Source organism: Vanellus vanellus (genome assembly GCF_965231255.1).
Source record: "Vanellus vanellus genome assembly, chromosome: 9".
NCBI classification, from domain to species: Eukaryota; Metazoa; Chordata; class Aves; order Charadriiformes; family Charadriidae; genus Vanellus; species Vanellus vanellus.
In genome coordinates, this window is record NC_138914.1 from 17,620,812 (window position 1) to 17,648,549 (window position 27,738).

General features: G+C 44.0%; 3 protein-coding genes across 5 annotated transcripts in view; 1 reads left to right on the forward strand and 2 right to left on the reverse strand.

Annotated features, from left to right (window-relative positions):
* The window catches only part of FANCD2 (FA complementation group D2), a 56,385-nt gene extending 48,864 nt beyond the window's left edge, over positions 1-7,521 (reverse strand). Inside the window, exons 1-7 of the mRNA XM_082487544.1 lie at positions 7,441-7,521; positions 6,530-6,631; positions 5,623-5,757; positions 4,979-5,046; positions 4,016-4,119; positions 3,366-3,429; positions 1,647-1,699 (exon numbers count right to left, since the gene is read on the reverse strand). Of these exons, the coding sequence (XP_082343670.1) occupies positions 1,647-1,699; positions 3,366-3,429; positions 4,016-4,119; positions 4,979-5,046; positions 5,623-5,757; positions 6,530-6,608 (503 nt within the window). The 5' untranslated portion in view covers positions 6,609-6,631; positions 7,441-7,521. The remainder of the gene's footprint in view (positions 1-1,646; positions 1,700-3,365; positions 3,430-4,015; positions 4,120-4,978; positions 5,047-5,622; positions 5,758-6,529; positions 6,632-7,440) is intronic.
* Positions 7,522-7,618: 97 nt separating this feature from the next.
* Positions 7,619-13,294, forward strand: EMC3 (ER membrane protein complex subunit 3). Its single transcript, XM_082487651.1, has 8 exons — positions 7,619-7,842; positions 8,042-8,099; positions 8,883-8,976; positions 9,686-9,790; positions 10,504-10,585; positions 10,733-10,812; positions 11,378-11,460; positions 13,030-13,294. Exons 1-8 carry the CDS (start codon positions 7,688-7,690, stop codon positions 13,156-13,158), a joined length of 786 nt encoding a protein of 261 aa, XP_082343777.1. The 5' UTR covers positions 7,619-7,687; the 3' UTR covers positions 13,159-13,294.
* Positions 13,295-15,315: 2,021 nt separating this feature from the next.
* Positions 15,316-27,738, reverse strand: part of USP4 (ubiquitin specific peptidase 4) — a gene marked incomplete at its 5' end in the record, with an annotated part of 49,654 nt that continues 37,231 nt past the window's right edge. For 2 of the 3 annotated variants that reach the window (XM_082487949.1, XM_082487951.1), the window contains 9 exons: positions 17,680-18,019; positions 18,142-18,230; positions 19,794-19,897; positions 20,609-20,758; positions 21,653-21,768; positions 22,361-22,431; positions 22,507-22,722; positions 23,675-23,760; positions 24,307-24,498. In XM_082487949.1, coding sequence (XP_082344075.1) covers positions 17,918-18,019; positions 18,142-18,230; positions 19,794-19,897; positions 20,609-20,758; positions 21,653-21,768; positions 22,361-22,431; positions 22,507-22,722; positions 23,675-23,760; positions 24,307-24,498 — 1,126 coding nt within the window. In that variant the 3' untranslated portion in view covers positions 17,680-17,917. Of the gene's footprint in view, positions 15,401-17,679; positions 18,020-18,141; positions 18,231-19,793; positions 19,898-20,608; positions 20,759-21,652; positions 21,769-22,360; positions 22,432-22,506; positions 22,723-23,674; positions 23,761-24,306; positions 24,499-27,738 lie in introns of those variants that run through there. The other variant, XM_082487950.1, reaches the window with a different exon arrangement.

Sequence of the window (27,738 nt, forward strand, 5' to 3'; positions counted from 1 at the left end):
TAGAGGGTGATAAGGTCTCCCCTCAGCCTCCTCTTCTCCAGGCTAAACAACCCCAGATCCCTCAATCGTTCCTCATAAGGTTTGTCCTCCAGACCCCTCACCAGCTTTGTAGCCCTTCTCTGGACACGCTCCAACACCTCAGTGTCCTTCTTGTAGTGAGGGGCCCAAAACTGAATGCAGTACTGGAGGTGGGGCCTCACCAGTGCCAAGTACAGGGGGACGATCACTGCCCTAGTCCTGCTTACCACACCATTTCTGATACAGGCCAGGAGGCCGTTTGGCCTTCTTGGCCACCTGGGCACACTGCCGGCTCATATTCAGCCAGCTGTCCACCAACACCCCCTTAATCAGTTGGCTGTTGCCAAATCTCATGGATAAACATACTCTTCCTACAGTAAGTCAATAAATTGAATGCTCTCTGTCCAAGCATTGACTGGCATTAAACCTGCAGAGGTCTGATAGTTCTATGCTTTTATGTCAGATTTGGGAGAAATTGGCTGGCCAATACAGGTGTGGTTACAGACTAGCTGTAACAAAAGTTGTTTCTTGTCCCATAATTAGATAAAACAAAAAACGGTGGGTTATCCACTGAAAAAAAAATCTATTGTTCCTCTCAATTAGTTTTAGATTAGATTATCCTGGAAATTGTTACCATAAACTGTTACCTCACTTTTCATTTCCTTTTTTCATTTCCAAACATGTTGAACAACCTAGATCTCAATGGGACCATCCCGACAACTTCCTCTTACTGCAAAATGGACCACTTATTTCTATTTTTCATTTCCATTTTTAACTGATCATTAACACACAGAAAAAACTTCACTCTTCTTACAGCTTAACAGCAGATGAATGTAATACCATCCATTTCTAAGACTTAAAGGGTTCACAGCACAATTAACAGCTTATCACTTTTACATCCAAGATCCTTTAGAATTCTTGGGTGAAAACAATTCAGTCCTTGTAACTGTTTGTGTTAAGCCCTCCTTTAACAAGATTTCAGTCTGAGACAATTTCTCAGACTCAGCCTCTGTACAGCATTCGTATCCTGCTTGATGCTAAGCACTGAAACAAATACCGTATCAGAAACCGCCTCAGCTTCTTTCTGTCCCTTGACCTGCTCCACTAACTCTGTAGTGACCATCAAGGGCATCAGAAAAAGAGCTTAAGTGTTCAAGTCTTCCCTGTGTTCCACCTCAAGATCTCTCACTCTCATACGATGTTCTACATTCCAAAAACTTTCTGTTTTCTTTGTTTGAATACAATCTGTATTTTTAAAAGGAATTCTGTTTGCATCTAGCAGCCTCCTAAAATTCTGCCAGACGCTTTTATGTTTTTTTAAATAATGCAACAATCTATAATCCTTCTGCTGAAATACTTCCAAAGCTTGTGCCAGTAGCTATGAAAAGTGTAATGATTCATAGGGCATGTCTGTATTTCAGCCTCTATAAATTTGTCTTCTGCTTTACGCACCCACAAGTTTAAAGTCATAGTACCTCACAGATAATTTTACACATGTATGAAGAAAAAACAATTAGTGCAAACATCCATTCAGGTAAATTTGAAGTAACAGTTAAAGTCAAACAGATAGTGATTGTCCAAAAGAAGAAATTTCATTACAAGGCAGAAAGAAGACAGTCTATACTCACATGTCAAAAAAGAATTCGGGGATCTTTTCCAACAACAGTGTTATGACAGCAGGCTAAAAGAAAGACAAAAAGACAGTGTTAGGATGATATTTTCTGCTTGTGCTGTGGCATTGCCACCAATACTGATCTTTCACAGAAGATGAAATATGCACAGAGAATAAAAGACTCAAAAGGACAAATGAAATAGTTCCTGTATAAGAAATCTCTTCCCTAATGCCAGAAAGGAGGCATACAGCCTGCAAGCTGAAAGCCACAAATGCTGACAGTGGTAAAAACTATCCACATAATCTAATAGAAGCAGAGCATAGGGACAGGATGTACAACTCCTCTCAGCCAAACTAAGCTTTCTCAGACCCAGCTAAGTTGCTTTTCATCACATAGGAATCTAAAGCATCAACTTTAGACAAGTTTGAAAACAGTGCCCACACGCTTTTGCCATTTCCTTTGCAGCTCTAAACCTTCCTGCTTTTAATCCTGGCTCAAATGCAATTCTAAAAATGTATTTAAGACAAGAACTTTTAAAACTTTTTCATTATAAGAGGATTTAACTCCACAGTTGCTCTCAGGTTTCCCATGCCTTGGTGAGACATGTCATCTTCAACTCCATATACATCTTGATGCAACTTGTATACAACTTAACAGAACTTGTTCTTGACAGCAGTGCTTTGCAACAAGAAAAAAGTACTATTTAGTACAACCACAGTGCATTTTGTCCCATGGTTCTTTTAAGGGGGGCACATACCAGTTGCCAGAAAGGCCAGAACAGGAGGTTCACCTGCACTATAGGACTGAAAGCAGTTGTCTTTGGAGCTACATTTGAAGAGGGGAAGGGAAAATACAGAAGAGGGTGAAGAGAGAACCATACAACATCTTACTGTCCCAACAGTTCTTGAACATAGAGGCTGGTCCTTGTGCATTTTCCCTTCCTTGTCTTATTCTGTTGCCCCAAGGTAATGCAGAGGAAGCAAAGAGAAGACCCATTGTCCTTTCCCTCTTCCACATCTGCTTCTAGCAGCTGCAGGAAGGGGACTGATTCAAGGGGGAAACAAACCAAGGTCCCTGCTACACCCAAGGATGTCTTAGAAGGACCTCTGTCCTTTCATACGCGTTGGCTCCATGTAAACCCTTGTTCAGGGCTGTAATTTAATAATTAAAAAAATCAGGTTGGAAGAGAAATTTGGAGGTCCAACCCCCTGCTCAAAACAGGGCTAACTATCAAGGTTAGATCAGGTTGCTCAGTCTTGCCCATTTTTAAACACCTTTAAGATTCAAATTACTCCAATACTGGAGTTTCCATCGCTTCTCTAGCCTACCTGTTCCAGCACTAAAGGAAGACATTCTTCATAGTGGAAGTGGTTATATCCTATCAGAGTGTCCCCTGGTTGATCTGAGCCGTCATCTCTCATCCTGCCCCTGTTCAGCTTTGAGAAGACCCTGGCTCTGTTTTCTCTACACCTTGCAACTAGATATTTGAAGACCACAAGATATCCCTTAATCTTCTTCTCTTGAGGCTGAACAAACCCAGTTCCCTCTGTCTTTTGTTGTATGCCATGTGCTCCAGGCCCTGAAAATCTTTATGTCCCTAAAGAAACGAGAAATTGGACACTATTCCAGGTGCAGCCTCATCTTCTTCATAACCAGTTCTATTAATCCTCTACTTACATAAGCAGAAGGATCCGTAAATAAATAAACATAAGGAGCAAACTAAGATGTCCATACCTGTAAGATCTTAATTCCAAGAAGCAGTTTAATGAGGCTTTCACAATATGAGTGCACCAGAGTCCTGCAAGATGAAAGATTCCACTATAGTTGTAATAAAAACATGTGAGGAGAACAGGCTGTAACTGTTTCCATTACTGGTTTATTTAAAAAAAAAAAAAAAAAAAAAAAAAACAAACCACAAACACAACAAACCACTTACAATGACTTATGGTAATGTCTGGTAACCCCGCACACACACACACAAAATTTAAAGTTGCACTTTAGGTGTTGATGAGTTTACTTTCTGCAAGACTAGTGTGAGCTGGAAATGCAAAAGTCTCTGTGATAAGCTGTGTCTCCCAGAAAAATTGTCAAAACAGTTGACCTTCACCAGCCTTGTCAATTTTCCCTAGTATTTGGTTCTTGCCATAAAATGCCATGGAGCCCGAGGCATGCCACAGGCAGCTAGGAAATTCTGTGACTTACCACTTTAAACTTACTGCTATTAAACAACAATGCATTACACTAGCCACTTTTGCTTAAGAAACAAATTTTGTTGTGATTCAGCTGGAGCTATGGCCTTTCCCTCCATCCTGCTCAACATTACGTGACAATTAACTGGAGACCATCTCTGACTGAAGGGGAAGACAAAATACATTTTCTCTGACCTTGACCCCTCAGTCCGTACGGGAGTGCATGGCAAGAGACAGTTCTTAAACTGGTTTCTGTCCTTGATGTGAGATTCCAAGCCACTGATAAACTGCTGCACGACCTGCAAAGCAGAGAGGAGTCACCCACTTCCTGAAAAGATGCCACAATCAATTGCTGTCTTTTAGGATGCTCTTTGCGAGCAGATGATGAGAACAGTGAAAAGCTAGCCAGTGAACTGCAGACAGACAGAAAACGTGATGAAAGGAATGCTGGATAATAAATGAACACTAGTCTAAACCAAAAGGAAACACTGATTGTTCTGCAAAATAACTCTAAAGCAACAGCCTCACATTTTACTTTTATTTAAAAGGGCTTTGCCTTTCTTCTAGTTCAGCTGAGACAGCAACATTTAATGTGACAAGAGCTGCACCCAAAAAACATTTGCAGTCAAATCACTGGCCTCAGGACTTTCACGTTGGGCTTGTTGATTGGAGAGGAGCACCACGTTGTGGCAGTTTTAATGCTGCCAGCTCCCAGCCAACACAAAACCAAACATAGCTTCCATTAGAAAGTTAAGCAAGTGATTTTTCTCCTTCAAGAGTCTTTGTCTATTGAATAATATCACCAATTAATTACTTTGACAGGGTATGGTGGTGGAAGTGCAGAACTTTTGCTTGGAATTGTGCAAAACCAATCTTGGAGCATGCACACCAAGGCTGTTTTAACAGAGGCATAGGCTGGTCATCTTTTTCTGACTATTCAAATGTAATAGACAGATGTAGCAGAAGGACAATGAGACCAAAAGGCTGCAGGAAAACACTGAGAGAATTAGACAGTCTGAGCCACAGAAATGCAAGATAAGCTGCTGGTGTTGCATATGTTTGTATGGGACTAGCAGTGACAGGCAGATGCATTTGCATCACTTGCTACACAGCAAACAGTTATAAAGCTGGCTCCTGCCAAAGCAGTCTGTTACTTACGCCTGGGTAAGTAGGGTGCTTCTCCAGGGCCAGGCAGAGCTTCTTCTGGAAAGCCATTTGATCTACAGCTAAGGAGAAAGTTTAAAAAGAAAATAAAGAACCAGACACATTTTATCCATACAAAATCGTAACAACAGCTACACAGAGTACGAGCCCTCAAGGCCATCCACCAATACTTCTGCATTTGCTCTATTGAGAAGTCCAGTTAGCAAAAGCCTGAGTGGTATCACCACTTGTTCTTTCTCCAGTCTGGGCTGATTGTAGCTAACAGCATTAAAATGGCTTAATACACAAATTCCTGAAAGCCTTGTCTGAGTTGAAAGGCAACATGACATGTTCGTTTTCCTGTTTCAGAGCTCCTGCCTCTGTTACTCAATACTGTAATCACAGATGCAGTCTAGTCTTATTCCATATACCTCCAATAATCTTTCAGAAGTCTTTTGACTTGGCATGTATACACCCAAAAAGCTGGTATAATGAGTTTAGGTGATGCACTGAATTCAGCAGGAACTGTGCAATTCAAGAGGTATATAACAAATAAGAGGCCAGATGAAGGTTTGCTTAAACTTTGGAACAAGCTGGCTCAAGCATCATCTTTGCAAGTTTTCAGATACAAACAGAGAGAGCAGGTGTTAAACCCATACCTATTTCATTCTGTCCCTCCCCAGCTTTCAGTACAATTCCTGATGTTCTAAGGAGCTCTTCAAAGACTCCCTCATTCTCCACTCCACCATGGGCAGAGGCCTTTTCCTTATCAGAAATCCGTGACTTCTTTGCGTCTGAGAAAACAAGACACGCTACATCAAATATACTCTGCAATAAAAATAGCAAGTATCCTTCATATAAACAACTAATTCAAAATTAAACTTCTAGTAAGAAATTGGAGGAACACAGGAATACATTTATGGGGCCAGACCAACAAACTGTACTGCTATTTGACAGCAGTCATTAGCTGAGTCAGATGCCAATCCGCAGATCCTATAAAGCGGTTATCCCTGCAGCACGACACCAGAAAGGAACATTTCTTACTCACCCCTCTTAGAGATCCATAACCAAAGACAGTTAAAATACACCTTTGGTGGTTTACTCCCATGAGAGACATATCCACTACCAGATTATGAGCAGCACTAGAGCACATACTTTCCTCTGGCCTAAAAAGCACAAAAGTAATATAGGTTCTCCCACCAGACCTATCTCTTAGGTATCCACCCATCTGCTAAAGCGAAAAACAACTATCTTCCTTCCAGTTAAGTAGAGAGATTATTTTGGTTTGATTTATAGACAGCAGTTTTGATCAAATGTGATGAATCCGCAGACTCTGAAGGCAGTGAAGCTCAAGATGGTAAACGCTGATCAAAGATGTGACAACAGAGGGACTGAGAAAAGATACAGCACTGCTTTTAGTGTTGTTGTTTTATTGTGATTAAAGAAGTGTTTAAAGATCAACAGTGTCATTAACAATTAGCATTATCAAAACTGTCATTTTGGCCTTCTCCCAGCCTGGGAGCCGCTGCCTCTACCAACGGGTCTCCATTCCCTGTGAGATTATACCTGAGCACCTACTCGGCAAGTCTGTCTTGCAGCTCTCTCCAGAAGCATCAGCTTTCGACAATTTCCTTTTTGAAACCATAGTAACAGAACCTTTGTTGTTGCCTATAAAAATGCAGGGAAAAGATAATAAGCAAAGGAGACATGACTTTAATTTCTTTTTTTTAAGCAAATCTAGAATGTATTAGAGAATAGTGAAATGTTCCAGAAATTGACATTGCTCAAAGAAAGGCAGATTGCCTGGTTAAGCAGTATCACACCATGTTTTTCCACTGTCCAGGTTGAAATTTTACAGCTGTCATATTTAAACAGCGTAATACATCACCTTTTCTAAAATTTTCTCATAAAACATGGCTTGGCTTTTCATTCAGAAGCCAGGCACATAAATGGCAAATTAAACTGAATAACTGAGAGGTCTGAGGTGGCATCCACTGATCTAAAGTTGTGATCCTCTCCCGTGCCCAGGCAAAGCTACAAAGGATTAGCAGTTTAGCGTTCGTGAGCCCAGCCACCCTACCCGACCCCGTCCATGTTCCTGACCCGGTACAGGTTCTGTCAGCACAAACCTCCATCCGACTCGTCCTCTTTTGGTGCGTGGCAGCGATTAAAAATCAATAAATAAACCTTAGCTCACCTTTAAAACCTTAAAGTTATTTTAAAAAGACGCTTGATCACCTCAGCTCAATTCCAACTATGTGGCAGAGGCTATTAAAACGAGTTACGTAAAATATAAGCGTGGAAGTGGAACAATTAAGAAAAAAAAAAAATAAAGGCGGTGAACCCTTCGCAGCCGTTCCGGGGGGGGGGGGGGGGGGGGGGGAGGAGGGCCGGCGGGCAGACAGACCGAAGCGGGGCGCTGGCCGCGGGCAGTCCGCTCTTCGGGCGATCGGAAACGTCTGTGGTCGCCAACTTACCTCACCGGAGCGCTCCCAGGGCCGTACGGAGCACAGAACAGTTTCATCCCCTTCCGCCCGCTCTACCCGCGTCCCTGGCCGGGGGAAGCCTCCGCCCTCAGAGCCCCGCTCGAGCTTCCCGCCGCCGGCGCCCGGTGACGTCCTTCCGGCGGCGGCGGCAAGGCCGGGCCCGGAAGCGGAAGGGGAGCCGGGGCCTGGGGCGGCCCGGTGGCGGCCGGAGCCGGGCCCGGTAAGCGGTACCGCCAGGATGAGCGAGCCCGAGCTGCTGCTGGACTCCAACATCCGGCTGTGGGTGGTGCTGCCCATCGTCTTCATCACCTTCTTCGTGGGCATGATCCGCCACTACGTCTCCATCCTCCTCCAGAGCGACAAGAGGCTCACGCAGGAGCAGGTGTCCGACAGGTCAGGGCCGCCGCCGTCGGACCCCCTCGGGCCAGGAGCCCTCGGCCGCGGGAGAACCTGGCGCCGCCGCCTCGCACCTGCCTTTCCCCGGCCTCTCCCGGCCCGGCCCGACCCGCTCCCGCCCGCCTGCCGGCAGGGGCAGCGGCAGGCCCGATCCCGCCTGCGGCCCTGCCGCTAACGCCACATGTCTCTTTTCCAGCCAAGTCCTGATTCGGAGCAGAGTCCTTCGGGAAAACGGAAAATACATTCCAAAACAGGTAGGGAGATGTGCGAACGGCTTTATGCTTTACAAAGAGGGTAACTCGGAATCAAGCACAAAGGCAGAAGTCGTATCAGCGGAATGCCGTGGTTAGAAGTGCTCTGGGACGTCGGGCAGCTTCTGCGCGAGTGCCCCGTGGGGTCAGAGAGTCTGGCCAGGGATCCCCCAGCCCACAGTGGTGTCTAGAAGTCTGGTCAGTAGCAGGTGCTTAGGAAACACTGTACGTGTCTTTTCCTGGACGTCAATGTTAGCTTCTGCTACTTGGTGTTTTAACTGCATACTAAAATGAAGTCTGCATCCAATCCATCCTGTTTAATATTTGCCAGGAAACACATAAGGATTTAAGAAAAGTTCAGGATAAGGAGGTAGGGGTACAATGTCAGCTGTAAAGTTTGCTGAACAAAAAATCAGTCGCTCGTACTGGCTCAGTTGCTGCCAAATATGTATATTGTAAAATCTGGAAGCCAGCTCGGGGGAATGAAAATGCCAGATATACTTGTATCAGTACTTAGCGAGAAAGAACTTTGTACAAAGCGCTAAAAGCTCTTTAATTAATGTGGATTCTTCTTCATAGAATTCTTAGAAATTCTTTTAGGAAGCCAGAGAGCTGGTACTCTGGATCCAGGGAAAACGAAAAGTGAGGAGCTTTAGAGCATACGGGCAGCGAAGTACCTCTGCAAGAAAGAAGGATGTGTTATGAAAGAGCTCATAAGATGTCTGCATGTCTCAGCAAGAAATAACACCTTTAATTTCTTATGGCATTGGCTCTTTTTCTTTTCAGTCTTTCCTGACCCGGAAATATTATTTCAATAACCCGGAGGATGGATTTTTTAAGAAAACGAAAAGAAAGGTAGTGCCTCCTTCACCAATGACAGGTATGTTAAGGTACCATAAATATAGCCAGGCAGAAAACCGATAACTTTTTGCCGAGGTAGGAAGGTGAATCAACTTCACAAAGAGCTCAGTGAATGTGAGGGAGGGAGTGGGACTGTGCAGCTGGGTACTGGGGAACAGGGTGAGTGAGATCCCTCTGGCTGGTAGCAACATGTTGGGTCACTTCATTTTGCTTAACTTCAGCCTCCACCTGCCTGCAGCATCTCTCAGGACCACAACCACCTCAGTGTTGCCAGAAATAGGAAGTCCTGCTCTCACTCATGTCCTTTTGTCAAGTTTTTGCACCAGCTCCAACAGGACCTTCTCTAAACTGATTTAACTTATTAATGTGGCCAAAGACCTCAGCAGCAAACTAGCTGGATAATTCATTGTTTCTTTTCTACCTAAATCAGCTCACAGAGGAGTCCAGCCAGTTCAGAGATCTGGAGCAAGGGATGGGGTCAAACACAGACAAAGCAGCTGGGGTCACACACAGCAGAGAACACAAGACCCTTTCGTCAGCAACAGCCACCACCACTGCACTGGCAGCCCTTCTCATTTTGCAAAGTATTTTACAACAGGGGAACTAATAGATAGGGGATAGGACTGTTCTCTCTCATGCAGTTTCTTAACTAAAGTAGCTGACGGTGGTAATCTCGTTTCCCTTTATTGTGGTACACTGCTACTTTACAGCAAATCTTTGAATTGCAGATCCTACCATGTTGACAGATATGATGAAAGGGAATGTAACCAATGTTCTGCCTATGATCCTCATCGGTGGTTGGATCAACATGACATTTTCGGGATTTGTCACAAGTAAGTATCTGGAATAACATAGTCCATGGGTCGGGCCATGTTTCTGATGATGACCTCGAGGGTCCAGCCTGCATCAGAGACTTGCTCCTCTACCTGCAAGCAGTCAATTGGAAGCAGCGTGAATTTGGCTTGTGGCACTGCTGCTATTCACTCCATGAACTGCATCGATTTGCTTGCCCCATAGCAAAAGAGGGAAAATGGTTTTCAGACTACTGGCCATGGTCACAAAGAGAATATAACTCATGTATTTGGGAACTATTGTGGCAAAACCAGTGCTTAAGTTTATTAAAACTGCCTAAACTTTAAGCTGATATAGTGGATTTTCCTCTGAACCCATTGGGGGAGTTGGTTACTGTGTAGTGTAGGGTGTACGCGTCAAAAATACATCCTTAAATTCACAAATTCACAGCTCTGTTTCTTTCTCTTACTGTGCATGTAGTAACTGTTTCCTTAACAAGACATTTCATTTTGCAGTCACTGAAACAATACCATCCAATTAAGTTTCAAAAAGTCTTTTCATATTAAAATAAATACAGAACTACAGCTTTTTCAGAAGTACATGTCAACTTGTTCTTGTATGCATTGCATTCAAGCTAAATTAGATTTAATAAAAGAAGCACCTACTGGCTTTGCCATTTGCTTTGCAATTATCTAGTGTCACTTTGTGAAACTGAGCTTTTTTTTTTTTTTTTTTTTTTTTTTAAATCCTGCAGCAAAGGTCCCATTTCCTCTGACACTGCGTTTTAAACCAATGTTGCAGCAGGGAATAGAACTGCTCACTTTAGATGCGTCCTGGTAAGCCTGTGGCCTCAGCAAGCAAGGTCGACTATTCACTTGGAAAATTTTGAATGTGTTAATAACCCTTGGTCTGTGCATGCTTCTGAAGTGAGATCACAAGCCAGCTTTGAACTGAAATCAACCATGCTTGTTCTGATTTATCAGGGTGAGCTCTGCTTCCTGGTACTTCTTGAATGTGTTTGGACTCAGAAGCATTTATACTCTCATCCTGGGCCAAGATAATGGTAAGATGCTGTCATTTCCGTGAAAGAGATGACTTCTTCCATGGGATGATTTCTGAGGGAGGCGAGGGAAGGATTTCTAAATTTCCATCCAAAAAGCTTGAAAGCCTCTCTTACTTACGAGGTTACCATCCACTGGCCGGGTTTGACATCTCCTGCAGCAAGTACTCAAGTCTTCTGCAACAGCCATTGGCTAATTGCTCGTAAACTGGCATGGTAATTAACCCATGCTTTGCTTCCCATCAAGTTGGCACACAGAAATTTTGCTGTCAGGCTTGCTTTTATTTCTAGCAATTATCCACTTTAAGGAAAGTTGCAAAGATACTGCAAAGGCAGGACAGATACTGTTTCTGGAGGTTTTGGGAATGTAGAAGACTCTCTTCCTCAGTTTGTCTGCATATTTTATTTAAATTTTGCTACGATGTAGGGGGTGGGAACAAGATGTCTGAGAACTTTCTGGTACGCCAGTACTACATTCTGGGTGTTTCTGCAACTTCCTCATCTAGAGCTAGAAACCAGCTGTTTAAATGACACAAATAAAAATCTACCTCTCATTTATCTTTTGTAGCTGCAGATCAGTCCAGGGTGATGCAAGAACAAATGACAGGGGCGGCAATGGCCATGCCAGCAGATACTAACAAAGCATTTAAGGTACAGTATTTCCACCTGCACTCCTGTTTGCTATGAACTTACAGGATTGCAGGCCGTATGTTACTCAGCCTCTCCCTCTGTCAAGTAAGGGAATTGCTCTGGATTCCTGTTCCTAAAATTAGAGCTGACAACTGATGAAGGGTATGAAAGCTGCCCTGGGTCTGGCAGAGCCCTAATACCCTGAAGTAAACCCGATTAATTAGTCCTGATACAACAGCTGAATTCATGTGCCGTCTTCTGCTTTTGCAGAGGAAGGTTTTTTCCTTCCCTTGAGATCTAGATCCAAAGCAGAAGCTGGCTCCCAAAAAGTTGTGTTATAATGCAGCTGAGCACAAGTCCAGCAGGCACATAATGGAACTTGGGTAAGAAAATCAAGTAAGCGAGTTAGCTCAACTGAAAATCTGTCAGGATTTAACCATGTCTTGAAGTTCTCCTAAGCAGTCCCTGTAGCCACTTGCTTATCAGACTGCCTCTACTTTTCACACCCGAGTTTATGCACGAAGGGAAGGTCCTGGTTTCTGTTTCTGTGTACTGTAGTAGAGATTTACCCACACACAACCTGCTGCCTGGGAAGTCAGGATGGTCTGGCTCCTGTAGTTTCTTGTATTCTGTAACCTGCCTGGTTAAAAAAAACCCACATCACTCAGCCAGGGAAGAGAATGGCTGCAGTTTGCAGCTCTGCTGGAGCAGTGACTGTTCTGTAACAAACTGTCAGCACTGAGGGGCAATTCCAACCAGTACCATGTGCTCTCCTGGCTCACACCCCTCCGCTTCCTTCTTCGTACAGAATATCCAGAGCAGTTGTGCCATTCAGTCCCATAGGGACTGAAACACGCTACATGGTCCCCAGCAGGAACAAAGAAAGCAAGCCCTTGTTGCAGGAGAAGTGTTCTGGCCAAGAAATACAAATCTCTTTATGGGCATCGCATGATGTACTTTTGCAGGCTGTATACAGTTTATTTCACAATACTTAATGGAGTAACGATGGAGTAAGAGGAGGGGAGATTTGTGTCCGTGGGTGGTAGAAAAATCAGTAGTGGGGGAGATCGTTCTCATATTTAAGATGAAATTCTGTTCTTAGGTCTTGGGATGGTACAAACACCTGGCTTAATAAGTTCATATACTCCACAGCTCCAGGGAGCTTATTGGTTGGAGAATGGTTTAACGAGGCACATCATGTTTGTGATCAGTTGCAAAATTTTTGGCCTATAACTGTTTTTATCAAATGTTTCTGAACTAAAGAATTAAGTAACCACAAAGTACTTGACCCCCCAGAACAGAACTGGCTGTGTTTCTAGAGACAGCTATTTTAGAAGAAACGGACTATTCCAGGAAGTTAGATGGTTTTCAACAAGCAGATAATTAATTTTTCTAATGTCTATGATGTACTTGTATTGACCAACATCTAACATCCCATTAAGTATAAAGTGCTGATGTCAGCTGACAGGATTGTCTGGTTTTTAACAGAACTTGGGCTTTGTTGCAGTTTTAAGGTAAGCACTGCTTTGTGTGGCTCTTAACTACTTTAATACTATGTTGTTTTCCTTTCTCTGTTTATTATCAATGCAGACGGAATGGGAAGCTTTAGAATTGACTGATCATCAATGGGCCTTAGAAGATGTAGAAGAAGAGCTCATGGCAAAAGACCTCCATTTTGAAGGCATGTTTAAGGAAGAACTCCAGACCTCCATCTTCTGAATTTGAGAATATGCTTTTGTCTCTTCTTGTAAAAGTCATTTGAAAAGAAATGTTACTTAGAACTGTATAATGTATTTTAGCAAGGCTGAGAATAAAAGAAAAACACCGCGTTAGAACCGCAGTGCCCTAACTCTGATTTGAGCCCCAGGACCAAGTATGTTGTATTTGAGCCAAAGGCTTTTGGTGGGTTTCTAGCTGGAGTTGTGTTTCTCTTCCTAGGAAATGTATGTTGGAGACAAGACCTAAAATTTCTAGTTCTAGTATGCAAAGAGCAAGCTTGCTTCAGTTAAGGAACTTAAAGCTTCATGAGACTGAAGAAGTGCCTGTGTTTCCAGTTTTATCCTTTTAAACAAACACACAACTAGTTATCCTGTGCTTTTGAACAATTAAGACATCATCGTTAGCTATTCAAAACTAAGAGCAACAAAGTATCTAACACATTTTCAGAAGGAGCCTGGGGATTCACTTACTGAAAGGGTGGTTGTCTGTCCTCTTTATACTTTTTCCTGTTACAATAATTGGGGTTTGAAGCTTTCTCAGGGAGGGGGGAGGGTTATACTCACCACTTGCCCACAGCAAAGCATGGGACAGCTCACCTTCCCCTCGTATCCAAGCCTGCACCAAGGCTCTGCAGCACTGCAAAATCCCATCTGCTTTCTTCTGCCCTCGTCATTCTGCTGGTAGACACACCGATAGTCACAGGGGCAACTTCTGAGCCCCTCTTTGCTGCTTTGGTTCCTGGGCAGAGCCACTCCTCAGAGGTCTTTGGCCAGCGGGGAGCCAGAGATGGCATTTCTATGCAGAGGTAGCAAACACACAGACTATTCCCCGTTAATTTAATCCCTCCTAAATCCATTTATAAGCACCTCAGAGTGCCTACAGAGCCCCTCCTGACTGCCACCCTCAGCAGGATGCACACCTAGTATGGGTGCCTGGCTGTTCCCTGCGGTCCCCATTCAGTTATTTACTGTACCAGGTGGGGAAAAAAAAATATATACTCTTGTTTTAAGCCTCCCGCCTGACCATCTTCCTGCACTGTAGAGATCAGGGAGCAACTGGTCCCGTCTCATCCTTCTGCAGGAGCTCCTCAGATCTCTCTTCCCCAGAGCGAAGAGTCCTAACCTGGAGAAACGCTTCTTAAACAGAAACTCTTCTATACTCTGTGGCTGTTGTTCCCCCCCGCCCCTCTTTATTCTGAGCCCTTTATTTCAGGGTGAAATTGCAAACCTTCGTCAAAGCAGGAGCTGAGCAAAAACTGAGACACAGCCTGTTTTTTGTTCTTACCAAAATCAACTCCCTTCTGAACAGGAGCTCAGAGATGATGTTCTCTTTCCTGAATGCTAATAACAGTGCTTCACTGACAACACAACTAGTAGGTCAGGTTATTTTCCCCTCCCTTTTGCAATGGGGAATTTCATTCTGCTTCATGCCCTCAGCACTCTTGCACAAGCCATTCCTGCAAGCCTGTATACTGAACACCCAAACACCTCTGCATCCGAAAGCTGCCACTTTGCTTTCCCTTCTTCCCGTGATGGGTTCTGTGCCACGCTTTGGAGGGCAGCATTTCATAGGGAAGCTCACCATCTGCTGTTCTACAGTAAGGCTCTTCTCACCCTCTCTGAGGCTCCCGCCAAGATCAAGCTCCTCCACTGCTAGCTACACTGTAATGGCAAGACTTCCAAATCTTCTTACCGGGGCTTCACAGCCCACCTTGACCTGCAAGATTTTGACAATGGCCAGATTCCCAGCACACGCACCAATGCTGAATGCACACGAGACTGTTGCATTTAACTTCCTCAGTCTTTCCCATCCTGCTCTCCTATACTTGTTCAGGTCACCTTGAGGAGGAAATTGCAGCAACTGCAGGACAACTATTTCAGTGGCACAGCCACAAGCAGCCCTGGAGAAAAATGGACAGCAGGAAGGCCAGGAGTGCCCCCGAGATCCACAGAGGAAGAGGAACGATGTAGAAGCTGTAGCTGAGGCTGCCCCATGCCACAGAAAGGCAAGGACGGGCTTTGCTGTGGCACCAGATATCAGCAACCCGCAGGGGAGAAAAGGCAACCCCGGAGTGAGCACAAACTCGGATGTACAGAGCGGTGCAGGCAAGGGGGCTCTTCTCCCAAACCCCCACTGGCAGAGCAGGGCTTGGCTCCACAGGACTCACCCTCCCCGGCTGAAAGAGCTCCTGGAGCACCAGGCATCCCCACAACCAGCCGTCTCTCAGCTCCCGTAACAAAAGCTGAAAATACAACAAAACCCAGTTTCAGTGCAAACCACTCTTTAATTTTCCTCTTTGTACAATAGAGCCAGCCACTTACAAAGTGCTAGTCTAAAAACCAGGTCTGGTATTACAGCACACACACACACACACACACACACCCCCACCAGCCAAAGCCCATCCCCTCAGAGGCAGAGAAGGTAAGAGCTGGGCCACTTTTTCTGCAGTACAACAGAGTCTGTTCAGCATCTGAGCATCGTCGATTAAGCTCCACTGATGCATTCCTCAGCGTCAGCACAGGTGAGGAGGCGAGGAGGAGAACAAAGGCTATTTCAGATTGATTTTTTCTTTCAAAAAGATCTTTCACTCCCCTCCCTTTCCTCTCTTCCCCATTTTGGAATGGCCATGTGATTTTCTTTCAGGGTAAAATGAACAAAAAAAATGCTGATCAGAGTGATTCAGTGCAGTGCTACAGCTTAAAACTTGCTTTTAGGATGCTCCCCTCAGCAATGAGGGGGGGGAAAAAAAAAAAAAAAAAAACACAACAGAAATAAAATATTAAGAGATGTAAAAATCCCAAACCCCAAAACCAGAACAGCAGAAGCAAATAAACAATTCAGATCTCAAAATTCAAATTTCAATGCTTTAAAAGCAAAATTCTGCTGAAGAGGATCACAAACACTAGTGTGCCAGCTAGAAGCAGCCCTCCCTCCTCCTGTCGCCTTCCAGTGCCCTGGCTAAGGGGCCACATGGCACTGCCCTCCCTGCCCATTGCTGGGAGCGGGACACGACAGCGAGGAGCTGGCTGGGCTTTTGCCCCACTGCAGTACAGCAGAGGTGCAAGGAAGGGCACACAACAATTTCCTACAGGGGTTGTTGCTGACAGCTGCAGAAAGGGAACTGAGCTGGCCTGTTTGGAGTTAAACAGATGACCGTTGTTAAGCTGACCATCAGAAGAGAAGGTTATGGTCAGCAGTGAAGCCCCAAGGACTGTGCACAGAGGACCGAGTGGCAGCAAGCATGCGTTTCGGGGGGGGGGGGGGGGGCAGTAGCCTGTCTTAGCCTTTTGTTCTGCCAACACTCTTGGCTCCAAGAAGGAAAAACCCTCCAGTTAGGTTCACCACCTTGAGCTAGATTTTTCCCTAAACCACAAGGCTCAAGATTTTTCCCATTTTTCACATGGAAGACCAGTTCTCCACTGAGGACTGACCAGATCTAGCACTCACAGGAGTCCTCCTTCAAGAAGGAAGCAGGACTTGAGTCCTAACAAAGTAACACAGCCAGTAAAGGACAGAGGGAAGAGCATTCGCTGGTTGCACCGGAAAGATGGAGCAGAACTACTGAACAGCTAAGGCAAAGAGAGACCTCAGACAGGACCGGCACACACCTGCAGCCTCACAGAAGACGATGGGCTGAGGGATCTAGAGGGCAGCACTCAAGGGAGGAGGAGAAAGGCTGAAAAAGCAGTCCAAAAAACAATAAAAGTCGCAAGAGGAAAGGCTAAAAACCCTCACACAATCCATTGCATTGGACTGTTGTCTTGACAGCTCTGAGGACACAGTGCTGAGCTTTGCTGGAGAAAAAGCTCCAAGGAGCCAGAGAAATAAGCAAAAACAAGAAGAAAAAATGCTGTCACCGCACAAACCACAGGAGGAATGGTGGAGGCAGAACAGCACTTACAGAGCAACCTGAAACAAGGGGTGTAGGAGATAGATGGAGAGGACAAGAAGTCACCAACCTTACAGATGACTGTTTTCTCTGCAGAAGACTGGGAGCCAGAACAGCCAGAACTGGGAGCCAGGGTGCAGCTGCACCCTGCATTCCTGTGCGGATCAGCCTGCACACGCCAGCCACGCAGGCAGGGATGATTAACTTCTGGGGAAGTTTCCTACACTACAGGGTTCAGTGTTCACATGAAAAAGGCTGAGTCAAAACTGCCCAGAAGAGTCTCAAATGCATCGGTGAAAGGACACAAGAAAGAGAAAAGTTTGCTGCGTAGCAAGGGGACCAAAGTACGATGGCGGAGACTGCAACAGACAGGCCAGAGGTACAAAGACTTGAACTCAGCTTCCAGGAAGGGTGCAGCAAGCCTCCCTGACACAGGCAGGGCCCAACAGCAACACCTGGAAAGAAGCCCCCATGCCGATTCACAGAATCGTACCCACCATACTCCTCCACGGACCCCGCAAGGCTCAGCTGTCACCTGGCCTCCAGCTCAGGCTGTGCTCTCCCATCCCCAGCTACAACACTCAGTCCAAGACCCACAGCCCCAACCCCTGCCTCTAGCCACACAGCTCAGCCAGATTTTAAAAAGAACTTTATTGAAGCTCCAATATATATTATTTTTGGCCTCTAAATACCCAAGTGTCAGCACCTACTCCTGGCTCTCCAGTGCTATTCTGCAACCCCCAGCACTGAATCTTTCAGTGCTAGATTTTCTGCTTGACTCCTACAGAAGGAAGAAAAATATTCAGACGCCTCAGGCATGGCTTTAGAAGAGCAACTGCTAACACGGTGGCCAAGTGCTGGAGGTGATGTTTAGTTGGTATCCATGCCGTCACACTCTTCTTGGGGAGGAGATGGGGCAGTGTGTTCCTCACTGTTTCGGCGCTGGTAAAACAGCACATACGCAGCTTTTGTCTACCAAACAGAGAAGAAAACCATCTGAAACAAGCCACACAGCTTGGCTGGAAGTGTAATGCCCAAAGCAGGGAACCACACTTTCAGCACAAACTCAGGTTAGCCTCAAGCCAAATACTCACCACTATTTGATCTTCTGAAGCCACCGATACACTGCTGTCATCAAAATAGTACCACTTGTTGTTCACTTTGTTCTTTGCGTAGGCGGTGTCTGTCAGGAGAAGAAACTGCAGCTCAGGACTCCGGGGAAGACTGGTAGGTAATGCCACGCCAGCTGCACTGCACTAGCAATGCTCGAGGCTCAAACTGAGTGTGCACAGGAGGCCAGGAGCTAGCTTTGAGATTACCTACCCCAAACTAGTTCACCAACATACACATCTTCTAGAACATGCTAGCTAGTCCAGCTAGTCTAAAAACCACGTCACACATACCAGACTTACCCTTGATATCCAAGATATAGGACAAAGAAACTTCAGAAAAAAGTTAGTGTTCTGTTCACACCCTGAGCAAGAGCTTTCCCAGACAGTTGAAGACTGCGTTTTCACGCAAAAGAGAAGTTTTCTGTTGATGATGGATCTGACCTAGTGCTTGCAAGAGTCCTCACTCAAGAAGTTGGACTAAAGTCCCGCAGTCTCTTCCAAGACTTCTGTGACTATGATCTCCAATCTCAACACATACCCACCCCCAGCTAATGCTATCCTGCAGTGACATACCCTACACGTTAAGCACATATACTGCCAAATGGGAGTTCACCATCCTCTCATAATAAAGTGCATCTGGGTGGTTCTAGAAGTGTCACCTACAGCACGGATCTGCACAGACACCTGATAGAGGGAACTGCACTTACAGATGTATTTCTTTTATGCTGCAACAAAACCAGTGACAGAAAATACGCTTGTTTATATATAACAAAGGGTTTTTTTCCCGATGGCATGACATTTTCCCTGCTACATGAGCCCTTGTCAGTGCAAAGGTGGAGACATTCCACTGCAAGCTAATGACAGCTGTGCAACCAAGGTCCCAAGAACTACACGTTTGTGGCTTGTTTTACACAAAGTCTGGAATAAAGGAAAGTTAAAGGAAAAAAAAAGTATCTGCTTTAAATTGCTACTGCAGCAAACAGAATTGAGGACAGGAAATGCAGAAAGGCACTAGACCCAGCTGCATGACAAGGTATGCCTTCTGCTCTGTCTTCCTGGCCTATGGGCAAACTGCTGCTTGTCAGACCTCATCTCACCACCACTCAGGGAACCTGGCAAGCTCCTGCACTTGGCTGGCTCAGCCACTGGCAGTCTCTGCTCTGCTGCTGAGATGCTGCGCCCACACTGGACAATCAGCTGCCCTCTGGCGTGCTGCAGGGCAAGAGGCTGAGTCTTGGAGCTGAACTGACAGCTTACACTGAAGACTCTCTGCAGCACTTACTAGAAAGGAGCTTCTTTCCACAGTTTCATATTCAGCACTGAAAAGTCTTGACTCCACTCATAAATTGAGGAACATCATCACATCCTCTAATGACCACTAACCAAAGTCCCACAGGCATCAGAATCAGACTTCAGGCAGCTACAAACTACACAAACTGACTAGCTGCTCTCCAAATCCTAACAGGAAGAACATTACCTTCCAATATGATACGCACTTGCACACAGAACACAGGTAAGTTTTGGACTAGACACCCTTGGTGAGGACTGCTGCAGGTTTGCAATACACAGAGCCCTCCCATGAACCCTCTGCCTACATATCCTTGCACACAAAGAACAGAGAAGCAGTTACTCACAGTGGCCTACTCCCATGGCTCCATAGTGATTGGAAACCGCAATGAGGTCATACACGTATGAGCCTGCTCTTGGGTCGCAGACAAACTCGGACATGTTTAAACCCCTGAAAGGAAATCCAAAATTATCAGTACACCAGTTATCAGCACTTTTCAGAAAAGCTATGTATGACACCAGTGAAGCTCTACAGGCAGGCAGCACTGGTGGAGAAGTGCTGCACTCCGCTGCTCAACAGCCAGATGTTGTTAGGGTAAAGACCAGATGTTACCCTTCCCACACAGGGCAGATCCTTGTAAACACATCAGGTGCTGCCAAAAGATTTAGAGGGAGGTGCCGAATACAAGACAGTTCAGAGTGGCCCTGTGTAGGCATAAGAAGTGTAATAGTAAGGGATACGCTTCATCCTGCAGCGGGATGCTGACAGGCAGAAGCAGAGGAATGAGGCACCATCTTGTTCTTGTGCAATCCTCAGTACTACAAATACAGCTCTGCCCAAGAAATTTGCTAAATTCTCTGCAGAAGTTCTCTTGGTTTTAACGTGGTTTTAACCTAATTTCAGAAGAAACAGTACCTGCTAGTAACTAGCATTCTTTGAGATGTGTAGAACTGATTAGAGTTAAGATTAACAAAAAAAAAAAAACACCCCACCAACAAAAAAACAAACAAACAACTCATGCCTGCTATCTTGCCGTTCAAACCTAGAGGACAGAGCTGTTTCCGTTACAGCTTTAATAACAAGCCCGCTCAGCAGTAAAATCAGTAGATTTCTCTTGACCAGCTTCTTCAAGCTCTTCCTAGCTTAAGGAAAGAATCCTACCTGATAGGGAATTCCACAACCGTGTCAAGTTTATCCCTCCAGTATCTGCTGTATGAGAAGCGTTTTAAATGCACTACCAAAATCCTGGGCAAAGACCACAAGTCAAACTTCTTTGTGGCCTGTTGATGCTTCTTACAGTTAGGGCAGTACCTGAGGTAAGAGTAACAAACAAGGAAATGAATGACTACATGAAAAGAAAAGCTTTTGGCCTTCCATTAAATGATGCCTCAATAGCACAGTACAGTCCCTGCCTTTACAGAAGGCATTTTGGCTGTGGAACATGCAGGTGAACACACTTCCTCAGAGGTTTCCAAAATGCAACTTGCTTTCACTTTACAGGCAAAATATCCTATGCCAAGTGTGTTAACTGAACAGTGTACAAAGATTAATTTTTCTTTTGTGGATTAGAAAAGATTTAAAGATCCCATTACTCCTTTATTATCTCCTGATGCAGCTCAAACAGGTAACAGTTGCAAATATGTCTATAGCATGTAATTGGAAATTAATAATAAACAATCACTTACTACACTACAAGTTATTTTCTTACACAGCTAACAAAAAACCTCCAAAGATAATCTGCACACACAGTAATCACATTTTGGTCACTTAGGATCTGCTGGACCCTCTGGACTAGGGATTTTATGCAGAGTTAGAAGCAGGTCAGGACTGGTTCAAGCTAGAAATAATACAGGATTAAACCCTAAGGTAGGCATGTGCTTTCACTCTTTATTACCACAACTGCTTCCTCTGACACTATCAGGAAGACAGACGTGTGCTGAGGAATTAAAAATAGTCTGAACTTTGAAAGCTACATGCCCACTGTCACTTTTTTTTTTTTTAAATAAAGGCAGGAAACAAAACCTTTTTATTAACACACATCTGTAGGCTATTGAGTCAACGACTTAACACAGAACTGATAGACTTCTCACAGATGAAGGCAAAAGGACAGATCTGGAAAATTATAAGAATCCCATGACAATATATGTGAACTCAAAGAGTTACACCACTTTACTACAGACACGGCAGGCAGGCAGAGCCTCTTACCACGGGTCATGTTCACCAAGCGTTTCCATAGTAGTGAAGAGCTCTATGCAGTCTCTGAGGGCTACAACAGCCTTCTTCTTCTGTGGTTGTAACATACTTGCGTGTTTTTCAAATGCCTAGTCAAAGAGATGCATGCTTTATTCAATTCCATGTAGTCTTTCATCCTTGACATCACAAAAAAGGACACGCTCACCTTCACCACACGGCCTATTTCTGACCCCCCTTTCCCCAACCACACAATCATCTCAAGCTTCTAGCCACTCCCTTCTTGTGTTACAAACAGTCCCTAAGAAAATATAATAAGTTCTTTCTTCAAAGTTCGGGTCTTTTGCAAAAGAGTAACAACAGGTTATTCTGTTGCAAAACACAATCTAGCAGAACTCTGTCAGAAAGAATACTGAGCTTTCTACTTGGCTCTATGAATTTGGTTTTAGGTTTCTTTCAAGTTTTGGGAATTTGTTGTTTGTTGAGTGGACTACGAACTAGACTACTTAGCTTTGAAATTAAAATGTCTACTTTTCAGAACACACTGGAAACAGATCAGCTATTATAAATCTATAGACCTTATCACAAAAAGATTTTAAGTAAACATGCTGGTGACTCCAATTTTTATGAAGGGAGTTACACCTACACTTCACCATTTACTGTAATCTTTTACGTACCATGCAATTTACATATAGATTATTTAGGAAAAGAGCATACTACAACCTGTGCCTCCTGTTCATCAAAAAGTAGCCTCCGCATATCGGAATCCCAGTCAATAGCAAGCGCAGAAAAAGCTACAAGAAAGACAAAACATTTATTGCAAAGGTGTAAGAAGAAGGAAGGAAAAAAGATAGCAAGACAATAATTACCATTCAGTTTTAAGATTTTCCCTTCTACAATGGAGTTTATCTCAGAGGTCCCAGAGGAATTCACAAGGCTAAAAGTGAAATGCTGCTTCTTGCAAGGCTGCAGGTCTCTCGGCGTCTCAATCTGCATACAACCCTCAGAGTGGCAGGGATCAACTTCTGCCAGCTTTTCCTTGCCTTCCTGTCCACCATCTTGATGCTCCATCTCTTCAATGTCACCTGGCAAAATGTAAAACAAGCACAATATTAAAGACCTTTAGTGAAAGTTTAGACCAACACCTCACACGGACAGCCATTTGCACGAGCCTGTTATGACACACACTGAGTCATTATTCAGAAAGTAACAAAAAGACATGAAGAAATCTGTGTTTGCTAACCGCTACATCTGAAGTTGTATTTTTTCTGTCATGTGCTGGGATTTATATCCTAGTATCAGACACGATAGAGAGTGCTCAGTTCACAGTATATTAACAATCACACCTTCTGATAGCACACCCTAACAAACATCCCAAGAGAGAATCAGCAAGGTTGCAGTTGGGTGTCTTTACAGACGGGAATATTTAAGTCTCCAGGAAAGTTATTTTCATTCTTTGGGAAAAACGGGCAGATTGTTTTTCCCCCCATTTAAGATTTCCTATGTAACTTGTTCCAGTTGTTACTCTCGCAGCAGCACAAGTGAACCATTTCAAAAGGGGAAACATGCATTTGCCATCAGCATCAAAAGTTTCCTTGTAAGCTTCTAACCTAGGAAAGAGACCTGTAAGTCCATGAATAGAAAATACCATTTCCATTTTATTTCCCCAGAACTTGTCTTTGTAACCTAACAGACCAGTTTTCATCACCAAAGCTCATATTAGGAAAGGAGTTGTCTCTGGAGGGAGGCACTTAACACCTAATAGGGAAGCAAGGACTTCCTTAACATTGGTCAAGATGAATGCACATCACACCTTGTTCTCCTGCTGCTGCTTAGGCACAGCTGATCTCCCTTGGAAAGAAAACAGTCTACAAGAATTCTCACCATACCACGCAAAAGTCCTACGCAATAGCAGGTTTAATCATTGTGAAAAAACAATCTGCTAGAGCTTACACCAAATACACACAGCACAAACCAAGTGCTAATAAAAAACTTTAAGTGCTGAAAAGCTTCCAGGCAATTTTGAAAGGACTTTACCTTCAACCACACCATTGGAGCCATTGCAGGTTCCCTTGTCTAGGCAGGGTGTAGAGTATTCTTCCAAAGGGAGTTTCACATAGCGGCTAAACAGAGGGAATATGTTTATCACACAATTACATCAAAGCTGTACATCAAAACAGCAGTACCCCGCTCCATCATCAGTTCTTGCTGTCTAATCCCCCTCAGCAAACCAGAACCCATCCTGTACAGCACCATTTACAGGCCAAGAGCTCTCAGACTGAGTCAAACAATAATTCAGTGAGTCTCTGTTCTCACCGCTTGTTCCAATTCTTACTGGCAGTACATGGAAAAGGAAAAAATGGCCCCATCTAAGAGCCCTGAAAACATGACCTGAGTTCTGCTCCTGACCCATTTTGCAACACCAAGCAGGCACCTTCCCCTGTGGCCCTCACCATTATCTTACAGTCTGCTTTTACAGAGCCCCAAAACCAGGACCTTGAAGTGTCCCCAGGGCCTCCAGACACTAATGCAGTGCAAATCCTGGTTTATACACCATACAAATCAAGGAAAATTCTTCCTGTTAACAAGGATGCAGTAATCCTATTACAGTGTAGTTAAATAAGCGACTAGAACTTTGCATAGGATTCAAAGGTACAGACATGACTTACCTGATCTGCTCCAAAACCACACTGTACAAGTGTTCCACAGTGAGCTTGTGTTTCTGCACAGATATTAATAGTGGCTGACCAAAGAGTATGGTGCCTGAAGTATTGCTGGATTGCCTCATGGTCTTTTCCCGAAAGTAAACAGAGAGAGTAACATACTCTGAGCCATCCTCACTTGGCTTGCAAACTTCGTACCTGTTCAAAAGACAGGTATTTTCACAGGTTACTTCCACTGCCAAGAAGCACAGCAGGTAGAACCAATATGAACTCAGTCCAACAAGTCTCTCCACTGGGTCCTCCTGAGAAGGACAAAAAGGGGTTGTACTCTGTCTTCATGCTACAGACAGAGCAGTTTCCTGAACACTTCTCATGGCACACAATAGCACAGGATGCATCCCTACCACCGACTCGACTGCCACCTTCCCTCTGTCTCTACTCCTATTCCACATCCCTATTGCCACTCACCTCTCAAGACATTACCCTGACAACTACACATTGTTTCAGCCAGATCATGGCATCAGTGAAAAATACTAAATGCATTTTTAAATACCTCAGACAGCGTTTGTTCCCTCTGGAGAAAGAAACCCTCTTAATACCTTGGGTCTTGCATTCTCCCAGCCTCTCGTACAGTTCATGGCCTGAGCTCACACCACTGAGCAGCCAGTGTTTCAGAAAACAAAGAGTTTGGAAACATCTGCTTCACAGAAAAGTCCAAGGTCAGTAAACAAACAAGAAAAACATTCTGGAAGAAAACAAACAGCTCCGGAGAACAGGGAGAAGACTGAGACACAGCTTGTGCTACTGGGTGAAACAGCAAATGAGATATTCACAGATGTCAGAGTCAAAAGAAACCACGTGGTCCAACACTATCACAGTGTTCGCTCACGATACGGATTTCAGGACTATTCATTACAAAAGATTCATTTTCAGGGATACCAAGTCACACTGCTCTTTAATTTGGTGAGTCACCTCTACCAGACTTATCTTAAAGCCAAAAGACTTCATGAAAAGACGTCGCTGCGCATAACAACCAAGACCACAATCACTTATCTGAATGTACTGTTAACTGCTTTAGACAAGCTACGCTCCTTCTCTCAAGAGCCAAGAAACAAGATATTTTTTATTCCTGTGTTCAAAATGCCCTTACAGAGGAGGGATGAGAACAGATTTCAGAGTCGTAGTTCTGCACCATCCTATTTAAACAAAAAAGGACCCCAGCTTGGGGCCTGCGCTGAAGCAGTAGAGTACACGAAGAAAAACATCCTTCTGGAGAGTCTCATGCCAGCCCACCAAGAGCATTAGAGATCAGAGTGAGCATAGGACAGTCCAACGCAAACGGCTGTTGAGGTTTTATATGCTTCAATGATACTCAGCTGGACGACAGCACTGAATACAGTTTGCACCTTCCAAAGTTTCCTGACAAACAGCACCAAAAAGAGATGAAATTTTTTTACTTAGCACTGTTTAAATAACAAAAGACCATACTTGGTCCCAGAACATCATCTATGATTAACTCCACGTCCTACAAGACCCTTAGGCTGGACTCCTATAAAACCAATCAGTACACGACATGCACACATTCCTTGACATTTTTGTGACTGCCTCTCACACCACCTACACTGGTCTGCAAGCAGCAATTAATGCTGCCCCATTTATACTCCACCCTCACGCACGTCCTGAACAAAGCCCTGCCCATGCGACAGAACAGACGGGACAGAAAGAAAAAGCTAAGTATTACCCATACACAGGTGTCATCCATCACAAACAGCCAGCATGCTGTACCTCTATAACACTCTGCAAAAAAGCATCTCGCACACTTCTCACTGAAAGATAACAAATTTGGTTACTCAGGTGCCCCTCTACCCATACCACCTCAGAATAGCTTTTACATACTAGTGTTAGAGGTAGGCTTATCAGAATCAGGAGCTGTCATTTTCCAAATCCTACAGCAACAGCTATCCCTTCTAAAAAAAAAAAAAAATCTAAGATAAAATACTTTATCTATAGTTTAAGGAAAGCTACAGAGCTGATACTGGGAATTTCTGGACAATAAACTACACTTATGTATAACTTAATTGAAATAATAGAAGATAAAGATGATGCTACACCAGACTAAACAACGTAGTTTCAGAAGTCAGAGTCACTACCTTAGCTGCTACCCCACTGTTAGATATTGGCTGTTTGCCTTCATAACTCATGACAACTCTGAAAAGTGTCTGAAAACAGCTAAGCAATAGGGTAGGACTTGACCAGTCTTAATCAGCATTATGAAGGCTTCAGGTCTGTGGTTACAATTCAGAAAGGAGGCAGCGAGCAATGAAGTACGTAACTCTTGTTCCCTTGCAAACTGAAGTTAAGCAAGTGCACAGGAGCATGACATGCTACAGAAAGACAAGTCAGAGCTACGTGAAAGGGCACTGAAAGGATAAAAATACTTTGAGCTAAGCACCAGGCTAATATATATGTTGTATGCTATTGAAACATTCCCTCCCAAGTGCTGGGATCTATGATATTAATTCTAACTGGAAAACACCATGTGGATCACAAGTCAGCCTGCAGTGACAACCAACAAAAGATGTTTTGTAAGAGAACAGAGAAGGGTAGAAAAAAAATGCCATTGCAGAAGCTGACAAACATCCATGTAAACAGGATTACTACTGCACACCGACCCAGAGATGCTGCTGTGCAGTTACAATAGGTTCAAAAGTTGACAATAAGAATGAACAGAGGACTGGAAAAAAAGTGGGTGAAAGTGCTGCACATATTCTGATCTCTTCTAGGAAGCGGAAATACTCCTAATCTGTTTACTTTCCAGAAGATACGCAAACAGGTAAACAAGAGAGATAAGAAACTGCAAATGTAACTTTTCCAGACAACAGGTAGTTTGCCTTGTAGAAACTGGTCACAGAATTTTGCCAGTCTTACAGAGAAGCACAATTAAAAAGGATGATGGAAATCAACCAGCAAGATTTTTCCACAGCTTAAAAAAAATACAAGCTCATTTTGAAAAGGACACAAACCCTCATTTCAAACAAGCACACAACAATTTCAGCAAGCGAGAACAAACTTCCTAGATCAGCCTGCTATGGGATCTCACAGACCTCAAACATTTCATATAAAACTACTGGACTAGCTGGTTTGCTGGCCTAACTAAGTTAAAAAATTGTTGTAGCCTCAGTTGCATTAACAAACATGACATTTCTGCAGCCAGTCATGGTTTAAGACCATGAACTCATCTAAACATTAGACACAGCATGTTGTAAGAAAAGGCAGAAAATACAGTATGCATGTCAAACTAAATACATCTTATTCAAATATGCACACTCTTATAGGTTAAAGGTGACCTGCAAATCAATTTGTGAAACTTTTATCAATGTAATACATATTATATTATATGCCCCATTAGCCAGGCTAAGAGAACAGGGGTATCTAGTT

Excerpts from the sequence above, each read along its gene's own strand:
- EMC3 (XM_082487651.1), top strand. The coding sequence starts at position 7,688 with ATGAGCGAGCCCGAGCTGCTGCTGGACTCCAACATCCGGCTGTGGGTG. Across the intron at positions 10,586-10,732 it reads CTCACTTTAGATGCGTCCTG|GGTGAGCTCTGCTTCCTGGT; the intron begins GTAAGCCTGTGG and ends CTGATTTATCAG. Across the intron at positions 10,813-11,377 it reads CATCCTGGGCCAAGATAATG|CTGCAGATCAGTCCAGGGTG; the intron begins GTAAGATGCTGT and ends TATCTTTTGTAG.